The sequence below is a fragment of the Mixophyes fleayi genome, chromosome 1, assembly GCF_038048845.1.
Source record: "Mixophyes fleayi isolate aMixFle1 chromosome 1, aMixFle1.hap1, whole genome shotgun sequence".
Classification (NCBI taxonomy): domain Eukaryota; kingdom Metazoa; phylum Chordata; class Amphibia; order Anura; family Limnodynastidae; genus Mixophyes; species Mixophyes fleayi.
In genome coordinates this window covers 187062938-187075352 of record NC_134402.1, presented here as the reverse complement: position 1 = coordinate 187075352, position 12415 = coordinate 187062938, and the positions used below count along the sequence as shown (strand labels likewise).

Genomic DNA, 12415 nt, shown 5'->3' with positions numbered 1-12415 from the left:
GAAGAATCGCGGATTAGAGGAGCGGTCCTGGGTCCCGCGATGACGACTGCACGCTTCAAAGCATTTGAAGGAATTTTTTTAAAAAATTCCCTGGGAAACCTGGATGTCGGGGTCTCTCGACCCCTCCTCAAGGGGGGGTACTGTCACGAGCCGCGGCGGTACTTACAGCCTCCGCGGCTCGCTTCCTGTCTGCCCCAGCGTCCCGGCCGTCACCATGACGACCGGGACGTCACTTCCCTCCAACTCCCGACCGTTGCCAAGGCAACAGCCGGACGCCTCCTCAGCGCCGCGTCTCGGCGGCCGGGCGCACATGCGCACTAGAGGCAAGTAATCAGATTCAGCCTGTGTCTGAATTAGCAGGTATTAGCCTGCAAGTGGGGATTTCAAGGTTAAGCCCTGATTGGTCTTTCTAAGTATCTGGCAGTTAGCCTACAAGTGTGGGACAGGTTCTGATTGGCTCTTGGCTGTATTTAAGGCAATGAGGTCTGCTGCCTCATTGCCGGTTATAGTCTCTGTATCCAGTCTGCTGTACCTGCTCTCTGCCCTGTTCCTGTCTATTGGACTTGCTGTTGTTTACCCGTGTATGACCCTTGACTTGGATTTGGACTTTGCTTGTGAATCTCGTGACCCTGACCTCTGGCTTGAATACCGACCTCCCTGTCTGCTCGTGACCCTTGACCTCAGCTTGTATACTGGTACTGTTGTCTGCTGCCGGCCCCTGACCTCTGCTTGGATTCCACTCCGCTTGCTTGGGTTCTCCACAGCCGGTACACACTTCACGACCCTCTGTCAGTCTGCAGCCCAGTCTGTCCTCATCATCATGGGCTCCAGTGAACAACTGACTGGCAGAGTAGATTCCGGGTTGTGTTGTGCCGGCTGGAGGGGTTCCTAACACTATCGTCCAATTTATCAGTAAAAGGCCGCCGAAGCAGTGGAGCGACTACAGGCTGGCAGTGGTGAGACGAGTATTACCACTGCGTTCCTCTGCGCCTGCGTGTCCCAGTTTGCCAGCTTGCACATGAATACGGGAACTGGATGCCCAGACTTGGGCTCCCAGTTACAGATTCGTAGAAAAAGAAGATTGTCCTATCTTCTTTTTGTATGCTATATTGTGCTTTATTGACTGATGCATGGTCATTATAGGATTTTATCGAGCAGCAATCTATTTGAAGCGCACTAGTGAACTCAAACCATATCTTTTGAGATTCATAGAAAAAATGTAAATAATAATAATTTTTTTAAAAAAAATTGTAAACAATATATAAAAATAACTATTAATAAAGGGGAAATGCTTTATTTTGATAATAATGCATTTTTCCCTTAGCTGACCCAAAGCTTTCGCATCCTGAGATGGCGATAGCAATAGTACAGCTGCTGTCCTTATTAAATAGGCTTCCCCGTGTTTATTCTCCTGACAAATAGAGCTCTTACCAGGGGCAAACGCAGGATTTTTAAGGGGGGGTTTCCAAATAGTTGAATTCGAAACAAAGCAAAATAAAGCATAAAAAAATCATCCCTACCACACACTAAAATACTGTACATTAAAACAATCTAAACCCTTCATTAAAATGAGTATTGAAACTCCATATTAAAACTAACAATGATACCGCACATCAAAATAGCATTGATAACACACATTAAAACTAGCAATGATTCTCCACATTAAAACTAACAATGATACCGCACATCAAAATAGCATTGATAACACACATTCAAACTAACATTACTAATGTATATGAAAAAAAACGAACAACAAAAATAAACAAAAAACATTTATAACATGATACAAGTTTGGACTATATATATATATATATATATATATATATACACACATACACACATATATATATATATATATATATATATATTTATATATATGTATTTATATATATATACAAGTTAACCCGTGCATGATACTCATGCATTCTAGTCAAATCAAGCTACTTAAGGTGTTAAAAAGGTTCTTGTTATGCATTTGGGCCATAGCCCAGGCCTCCTCAGGGGAAGAGCGTTACTTCCCGACGTAAGCGCCCTTTTTTAACGTGGTTTTGTCCACATGTCACCACCTCATCATTCTTCTCCATCACCTCATCCTTCATTTTCATCGCCACATCTATCCAGATGTCTATCCAGACACAGGGATCTCTCTCAGCGGTCCTGAGTATCACACTCCTCTCACTCTGTCACCCCCGGCAACCACCAACCACTCCCCACTGTCACCCCCGGCAACCACCAACCACTCCCAACTGTCACTTCTCCTTCAAGAAATATATATATATATATATTTTAAATCTTTATAAACACTTTTAACAATTAACAAATTAAATTAACAAATTAAAAACATCTTAGTATACCAAATTTCAGCCCTTTCTGAATTTTTTTTTCCACACACACTAAGAATTTAGTAGGTCAGTGTATAACTCCGCCCAGCAGGTGGCGCTGCAGCTTGGTTTTATTTTTTCCACACACACACACACAGACAGACTAACACACGCCACTAAGCATTTATATTATAGATATATATTTATATAGATTTGTTATTGGGTTACAGGGTGAAATCAGATACTGGCCACAATCAATCTGATGTAGTTTTTTTTATTAATAGACCAAAGACTCCATTTCTGGGCAGCCTGCAGGGTATGCAGAGCTGTGTGATTATATATAAATATTGTATTATAGGATTAAAAAAGTAGAGGAATCCTCTACTTTTTTAAACTCCAGCTGGGGCCTACAGCACACTATCGATCCCTGAAGAAGCCTAGTGCGAAACGCGTTGGTTTGAATATATTTGTGCCTCTCCAAGGCACCCTACATACACCAGAAACCGCCGCTGTGGGAAACAAACGGACCCACTTCACGCATGCGCATGCGCAACTCTGCTAGGATTGCGATACTACCCGCGACTTCCGGGTTTGGATTATCACACTTCAGCGGGACGGCACAAGCGCTCACCATATCGGCTACCTTGGCACATAACAGGATAACTTGGAAGGATACCACAGCCCATCTATATTGAGGGTAAGTCCTCTATCACCCAGCCTTTCTTAGGCGCCCTCCATCGGACTACAATGTCTGCTGACATTCCTAAAGGAGACTTTATACCTGCCTGACACGCATAGAATTGATTTTGTTGCTACTCCTGGTGTTCAGCGGACTCTAGTGGCCCTATCAGAAAACCGTGTTTATGTGGCCTAACAAGCCTAACGGAGACCTCATGATTGCCACATCTATTTACTATTGACTTTATTGTATCTCTGTATCTAGTGGACTCTACCAGCCCTATCAGAGACTCGTGTTTGTATGGCGAATATGGACTTTGTTTGCCGCACTTAATTGTGGTATATCTTCTCTGTCTGTCTTTATGCTTACAGCTTCATATGTGCCATCTTTTATTATGTCAGTGGTATTAATACTGGAGGGTGTTACCCACCAATACTGCAGTTAATAAATTTCTCTGTATTTATCTATACCTGACTATTATTCCTAGTGCCGAAGGCATATACTAATCCTAGGAAATACAAGTAGAGGTTGGTACCCCTGTATTGACCCTTGATAATTACCCGCTATCCCCTCTGATCAAGCGCCAGGGAGTTATACCAATTTATACTCCAATAGGGTCGAGCTATCCCTATATGCCCCTACTCCCAGGTGGCTGCTTACCCACTGATATTTTAATAGGGAGCGCTGAACATTCATTTTTACTATTCAAGGGAGGAGCTGCTGCGCTCGCGCATGCGCAGCAGCTCCTTCTCGCCGAACGGGGGTTTATACAGCAGCCGCGGCGCTGTGACAGAAGCGTCGCAGCGGGGCTGTAATAGAAAAAATCTTTGGCATGTTTTAAAACATGCTTTTGCCCGACCGATCCGTGGAGGGGGGGGGGTTTCTGGAGCCTCAGAACCCCCCCCTGCGTGCGCCCCTGCTTACTGTTTACAAGATTACACAACTTTCTTTCAGGGATTATTGCGTATTGAAATCCCAGTGGCATGCACATGTGTCATGGTCATCGCGTACACCTTGCCGCATTTAAACAGAGCAGTTCCATTGTGTAAGCCGACTTAAACCGGGACATACATAATGCAGTTATTCAGCCAGGTACCTGCTAATAGTATAAAATGATGCTAGTAATGTCTAACATGAAGAGTTAATTCAGGGCATAAAAGAAACAGCCTTTCTGAAACTAGAAACTCAGGTCTTTTCAGTAGTTTAGTGATTTCATATATTAGCTTAACTGTTGAACCTGTTACCTGTATGTTATAATTTATATGTACTGTTTATATGCTCTCAAATTTTTCTGGTAGATTTATTTGCTTGTCCTCACTTACATTGTGGTTAAGTTGATGATAGATTTATGTTCATTTAGAAATAAGGGTTGGGTACGAATTTCGGCGTCCACCATACTTGTGGAAATAATACGGACACCAAAATCCTGACAGTGTAAATACTGAAATGGACAAAATACCGACATGGAGAAAAATACCAACAGTGTGATTGCTGACAATAAAAATGCAGACAATCACACTGCCGGCATTAAAATGGCAACGCAAACAAAACATTATTGGCAAAACAAAATTTGGCAGTGCGACTGTCAGCATTTTCATTGTCGCCAGTCACACTGTTTGTATTTTATCTGTGTCAGCTTTTTCTCTATGTCTGTAGTTACACCTTCGGGATTTTAGTGACAGTATTATTTCCGTCGGTATTGTGACCGGCCAAAATATAACTACCACTGTAGAAATTGACAAGTAGTGGATTTTAGTTATGTGAGATGTGTGTTACCAAGATTAATGGCATGCCACCCAATTGTTGGTGGGGGACATGTTCCCATACAGGGGCAAGTTTGTCCAGCGGCTAGGGAGCCACAAGAAGAGAATGACCACATAATATGGAAGAGCCCTTGAGGGTGAAAGGGGTGGACCCCAATAAAGGAGGATCTGCCAGATAAAGTTCCCTTGTATAAAGAGTGGGAGAGCATGTGAGAGACACTTGCCCAGAGACAGAGGGCGGAAAGACCCTATGGACAGAGAATAAGAACCGATGGCTGAAAATAAGACCAAAGGCAATGAGGCTGTGTCTCAAACTGGACTATTCTCTGGAATTTAATAGTTAACAATGGCAGTACGCCCATCTGGTGTCATAAGAAGGGGGAGACAGGGGCTATAAATGGGATGGGCGGAGAATTAATACGTCACTGCAGTTCTGGGCGTTGTAGGATAAGTATCCTTTGATTCCTGTCTGCTCTCTGCTGCATTTTACATTGTATTTCCCATCCTGTGACTTTCTTCCTTTAGTATAGTTCATTTCCTTTCCTTATTCTATACCTCTCCTGTCTTTTACTGTTTTTTTCCTATCTGTTTAGTTCCACATAATTGTACTTTCTAGCCTCCTTTCAATTCAACCTCCCCTCTCTTAGAGTTTTCACACTAGATTGTGCTTTTCCTTTTGAGATGTTGGTCTGCAGGAGGCACAGAGCTAAGTGTACCATTATGGCTGTTCTAGTTATGATAGCTATTGTATTCCAAGAGGGTTTTGCTTGCAGCTAATCTTTATAACACATATTCTAGACTTTATCATTTTCCTCTGTGCATTTTCACTTTCCCCTGCCAGCCATTCGATGGTATGTGAGTCAGTGGTTATAGAATATATGTATGGTAATTATCAGGTTATTTAAGATGTTACGTGATATCAATCTTTGCACTCATTGTGTAGCAAGGATTTCCCCCCCCCCAGCTTTTCTTTAGCCATTTGGGATCATGCAGGTCACAGACATATGCAATGTGCACAGAAGTTTCTGTTGCACATGTGCTGGTTTTTACTACTTGCCACATCTTGTCCATCTAGGCAGACACATAGCTCATAGCAATAAGGGAACATGTGAACCGTTTATGTATTTACTTCAAATGTCAATATAAAAACAAAAAAAAGGGGGGGGGGTATTTTTACAGATCTATGCTTATAAGGTGCTGCCTTATAGCTTGCATACATTGCAATACTCCTATTATATTTAAATGGGGATATTGATTAGCAAATACTTAATAAGGTTGAGCCCCCCCCTCACTGGCAGCAGTGCCCATGGTTATAAGTGTGCCCACTACCTGCATGCGGGGGAAGGGGTGTCTGCCCACAGCTTCCACATGCAGGCCCTGTTGCAGTTTTTCTGCCAACATTCCCCCCCTTCCATAGATGTAAATGTCTTATGGCGCTACACCTCTGTTTGGTGCCTGCAGTGTCATGGCCCCTGATGTGTAACCTCTACTGATTTCATTACCATATATCAATTTATATGAGCCACTTACTTATATAAAATGTAGGGACGTGCCCATTAGCGATTGTATCAATAGACTGCTAATTAATGCCTTTCTGACAGGATTTGCGAGTTGAGTAGCAGCATCTCTGCTGAACTCATATGGAATTTTATGTGATGGTTGTTAAAGGTTGACTGTCCATAATATAATTGTTATGTATATTTTTGTACTGTCACATCTCCATATACTCTGAGTATATCAGTATATGTATGCACGTTTTCTTACACTTCATTTTGTCCTGGTAACAGATGCAGTTCATATGGATGGGATCTGCTATAAGGAAGGGCAGTACACTTGATGTTATGGAAGAGCTGCCGGCTGTGTGACATAGCTTACAGGACTGGAGTGGGGTGTGTCCTTCGCAAGTTCTCTCTATTCTCGCAGTTGACACGGTGAGTGCAGAATTATTATGTAATAAGGTGTTAGAAGCATTTTTCCTGGGGATAGCAGTTATTAAATTATAGTTTTACCTATAGCATTCAGTTGATGGTGGGTAGCGCCACCCTGGTCTCCTCCTTGTTCACTTATTAGGTATATGTGGAGTTGTTCTTGCATGTGAGTAGGATTATATTATTCGGGAATACTCTACCAGCAAGGCCCATACGGGTCTCTTGTACCAACCAGGGCCATTTTTATTTTGATGGACATTTTGCGAGCGATCAGGTATCCATCTGTTATGGCTACGGATCTACACTTGAACTATGTTACTCCCAGGAGGTTCTGTTTAAGGGAGTAAACAGTGAAACGGTTTTACACACTGAGGGCCAAGTTCTGGAGCAATACCCCAATGAACTGAGTAAAAACAGGGCCAGTTTGGGTCATCTGTGTTGATAAAGGAGGTGGATAATCTTTGTGATACATTTCCCTAGCAGTAATTCTCAGTGGATTTACTATATTTTGCTAGGTGTGCTATGGTCCACGGGGTAACGGGTTATCCTCTATTAAGGATAGTGCCATCCAATATATCGCCTTAGGCGCCATGGTGCTTTCCGCCCGATCTTCAGATTCACTGGCTGAATATTCACAGGACGTGTCAAGAACACTATGGCATATTAACTTTATTTGTGTGCAGGCCTGGGCATGCTGATTACACTACTAATACAGTGGAACAAATCTGCTTTAGCTGCAAAGTGTAAGGGCAATGTCACACAGATTTATATTACAAGTCTGTATATGCTGATCTATCTGCATCTGTGGGGACAGGTTTTTTATTACATTTTTCTATTTTTCTATTAAGTGAATAGTTTGGTGTTGATGGAGATACAGGTATGTGTACGCATACAAGTACATAAGCAGAGACATGATACAGATATGTTGATCGGATACATATACATGTAGGGTATGATGATGCATATATGTATGATATGCATTGCACCGCTGGGTTCACGTGGTCAAGCAATGCTCCTCGTATGAAGCTACTGGGTTTGTAGAGTGTCCTGGACAGGAATTGTTGAATTTTAGACTTAAGTTACTAAGGTACAGGGCATTTGGATATAGTTGCTTGCAGAGACCTATTGGCTATCAGCAAAAGTTAAACACAAAGGGGCTGTACTTTCAGAGTATTTCCTTATGTACGGTATTATGCGTTCCTGGGGCAGTCGATGGAAATGGACAGTCTTCAATTTGGATCGGGGCCCATGAGCTGACAATATTTAGGAAGAGTACCCGCAAATTGAATTCTTGTGCTCGTTCCTCTATAGGTCGGTTGGAGTTCTCTTGAGCGATGAGGGCACTGGATTTATTTGTAGGAAACAGGTAGGAGTGTTGCATAGGTAGGTGTAAGAATGGTGGCGTGCCATGGTTCTTAGAGATCCGGCGTGGCCGGAAAACACAGTACAGTTGACGGCGAGTGGTTTGGGCGCACATTACGGTAGTGGGTGCGCTGAACCCGCCTCTCTTCGAGTGAATCGGCTATAGTCTCGGTACAGGTACCGCCCCTGTGGGTTGCCCTGTGGTTGCTTTCCGTCTAGCCCAGAGGATAGGCGGGTTCTGTAAGCCCGGGATGCGGTCTGATTGGTTGTCCCCAACTTGAACCCAGGGGTTTGATTGGTTGTCCCCTAGTTGATGAGGTCCCAATGATTAATGCTGGGACAGTTGGATTTTGCCTGGCAGATGTCGGACTGACTGCTCTCTTCTCCACCACCATATTTTAAATAAATCATTTAAATTTGCCACACTCAGGTCTCATGTCAGTTATTTAAGGTTAAATAAGGGTAAAAAGGTAAAGGAACTCACGATATCAGCCATTAAGCCTTTTACTGCTGCAGTGAGGCAGGACCAGTAGTTGTGGATGTAATCCAGAGGGGAAAAGAGGTCACCAGTTATAGTCCAAGGGGTGACTGAAGAGGCTGCAAGAGGACACTACGAAGAGTGTCAGAGCTACCAAGCAGGAGCCTGTGCTGGAGGAGTTAATGGATAAATGTATGTGATCTAACCATATTCTTGCTAATCAATTAAGAACTTTGCTGGAGTGAGAGAGGATTGTGAAGAATTGTTCTGGAGGAAGCAGGCAGTTTGAACAAAAGAGTTTAGTTTTATAGAGATTCTCTGCCGCCCGAATTATTGGGATGCACTGCATCCCAATGTTACCACACCTGTGTGCCAACACCTTTAAAGAGACATTGCTGAAAAACCTGCATGCTTGGGGAGCCTCTGATCGTCCATGCACTATACTTTACACTCTAACCTGCTCTGTGGAACTTTACTGTAATAACAGAACTTGAGTTTGTAGTTCATCTGAACCAGTTCTTGCCATTTTCTCACTCTCCTGCAGTCAGCAGGATGTCACTCTGCTTGTACACACAATATGCAGTCAGCAGGATGTCACTCTGCTTGTACACACAATATGCAGTCAGCAGGATGTCACTCTGCTTGTACACACAATATGCAGTCAGCAGGATGTCACTCTGCTTGTACACACAATATGCAGTCAGCAGGATGTCACTCTGCTTGTACACACAATATGCAGTCAGCAGGATGTCACTCTGCTTGTACCCACAATATGCAGTCAGCAGGATGTCACTCTGCTTGTACACACAATATGCAGTCACAGGATGTCACTCTGCTTGTACCCACAATATGCCGTCACAGGATATCACTCTGCTTGTACCCACAATATGCAGTCAGCAGGATGTCACTCTGCTTGTACACACAATATGCAGTCAGCAGGATGTCACTCTGCTTGTACACACAATATGCAGTCAGCAGGATGTCACTCTGCTTGTACACACAATATGCAGTCAGCAGGATGTCACTCTGCTTGTACCCACAATATGCAGTCAGCAGGATGTCACTCTGCTTGTACACACAATATGCAGTCACAGGATGTCACTCTGCTTGTACCCACAATATGCCGTCACAGGATATCACTCTGCTTGTACCCACAATATGCAGTCAGCAGGATGTCACTCTGCTTGTACACACAATATGCAGTCAGCAGGATGTCACTCTGCTTGTACACACAATATGCAGTCAGGTTATGACTGTATACTCACATCAATTAGTACAGCAATGCCAATAAAGAATGAAATGAAGTAAATGATGAATCTCCAGCTAGAAAACATAAAGCAGTAATGTTAATAATATGACAGTAATTTAGATACTATTATACTATTAAACTGCAATAAAATCTAATATCCACAAAGGAATCTATTACTATAATCATTACCTCTGTTGGTAATACTGCATCTTAACTTCTGATAATCTTCCTTTAGGAGTGACTGTCGCTATTTACGTATCCCCCTGTCCCTCTTTCCTTCAGAGCTGTCCCTTTTGGTTTGAACTGTTGAATACATTAGCATTCATATTGTACACTTTGTTAATTTTAGCACATTGTTGTGTTTGTAGCTCCGTACAGTATATTGCTCTGGCAGCCACTGGCTCTTGTAGTTCAACAAACGTCAGCATATCCTAGCTGTGAATGACATCCATGCCTTGCTGGAACATGTATATTCAAAATAATGCCTACTCTACTTTTTAATTTATTACCCTAATACCCATCACCCAAGGGGTGACAGAAAGAGCCCCAGTGCTAGTTACCACAGGGCTATGACCCCAACAGAAATTGGAGAAGGGTTGCTCATGGTTTGTGTGGAGGGTCAGGGGCTGGTCTGGATGGGGTGCAAGGGGTCCCCAGGCCAGGTCCCATACTGGACTACCTTGGGCTGAGTCACTGGGCTACCTGCATTTTTTTCCCTTTCAAATATTCCTAATGGACTGCTGAGCAAAGACCCCAACCCTGGTTTATAATGTTCCAGCTAGCCCCTGGTCAGGACATAACCCAATTTTCCCCAATCAGAAATGTTGTCAAGTTAATTATTTGTGTTTACTCAGACTTTTACTATTTCTTTATCTATTTGAAAGGAAATGACTAGTTGGAATTAATAATAGTAGTAATAGTAGAGTAGTAGTTAAGAGCACTGGATGTAAAACACTGGATGTAAAACAATAAACAATAAAACAAAATAATACCACTCCCGACCTCAATCTTTAGACATCATAATTATTAGACACATAACTGCACATGTCTTATAGCCTCAAAGTAGAGAAATAGACAGGGTTGTGTCAATCTCTAACTATTATACACTTTTTCTTATCTCCTCTTTGTATTTTCAAGCAAATCTGTTAATCTGCCCCCTGCTTATCTGTCATTTTGAAGAACAATAAGAAAAGCAATCATTTGCCTAAGGGCTACGCATTCTAGTCACACATGGTGGTGTCGGTCTGTTCACTGGGCAGCCAGATCAGTACACCATTTGGGCACATGTGGGTGATCACAGTGCACAGAACCAACAGGTGCCGTGTCAAGCCTAAAGATTGCACTGTGCCCCCCCAATTCTGGGTGACAACTCAAATGTGTCAGTGAAGATTGTCGGCCAACGCAGTTTTACTACCTTAACAGATAAGTTCTGATTTAACTAAGATTTTGTTCTACAGGACTTGACAGTAAAAGTTTGCCAGTTTTACATTGTTAAACATGGTTAAATAAGTGGCAAAATACGTTTTTGACGATACTGTCAGTGTACACTGCTGGAAGGCTTTCTTCATCTCACCTGGCCTCACAGAATTTCTTGGTTATGCTTGGCCTATCTTGGTTTCTTCGACATCTGAACCAGTGCTCAACTTGGTGAACCTGCATCTTACATTCAGCTGATAGGCTGCGGATTTCAATCTGGAACATGGGTTAAATTGTTACGTTAAGGGCAGATTCAAATTCTATTTGTAAACAAGTAAAATTGAGAAAAAAAATCAGTGCTCACTTCTTAGCAATAAAAATATTTTTGTTGCTGTTTTTATTTTTAATAAAATATTAAGCATAATTAGTGCCTGTTTCAAACTGCATGGACATTGTAGAGACTGGGCACTGATTTCCACTATTTTATACTGACACTGTCTAGTGTATTTACCTGTACTGTCTGTACAAAACCGTTCAAACACAATTTATGTTACTTAAAAACGTAGTACACGCTACTTATTTTTTAATTGATTCAATGACCATTTCTGATGATGTAAGGGTTCTGGCGTGTCATTTTTATGTAAGTTGAGGAGAATTTATATAGGATATAGGATATATTTTTAAAATGCATATTAAGCAGCCCTGGACAAAGCAGCTAAGAGGCAGGGTCCTTTTTTTGTAATGAAATACTTGTGAGCCCATCAAACATTTTAGGAGCTATGCAAATTAGCATGTATCAGCATCTTATGAAACAATGACAAGCAAATGTTCTGAAAATGTATATTATACAGCCTAAATGACTAGCACACAACCTGTGACAAGCACATTATGGATTCACAGGTGGTGGCCCTAAAAATCAGACCATGGTGTGGACTCATAAGATGGTAACATTAGCCTGTGACCTGATTAGCTTTTCTGCTAACATGTGCCCATCAAAAAATTACTACACACCAGCCTCTGTCACAATGAAATTATAACATTCTAACAAAACAAAAGACTAAACAGCAGCGGTGTCCAAACACAGTTATTACACATCAGCTTGTGCAACTTAAAAACATCTACACACCAGCCTGTAATACAACAAAATTATTACACACCAACCAAAAAATTACAACCCAGTCTGCAATCCCCTCTAAAAAACTGCAGCCTATGCCTCCCC

General features: G+C 42.2%; 1 protein-coding gene across 5 annotated transcripts in view; it reads right to left on the bottom strand.

Moving 5' to 3' along the window:
* Positions 1-12415, bottom strand: part of CERS4 (ceramide synthase 4) — a 103098-nt gene that overhangs the window by 53286 nt on the left and 37397 nt on the right. For all 5 annotated transcript variants that reach the window (XM_075204636.1, XM_075204635.1, XM_075204633.1 and 2 more), the window contains exons 4-5: positions 11354-11472; positions 9797-9854 (exon numbers count right to left, since the gene is read on the bottom strand). In XM_075204636.1, the coding sequence (XP_075060737.1) occupies positions 9797-9854; positions 11354-11472 (177 nt within the window). The remainder of the gene's footprint in view (positions 1-9796; positions 9855-11353; positions 11473-12415) is intronic.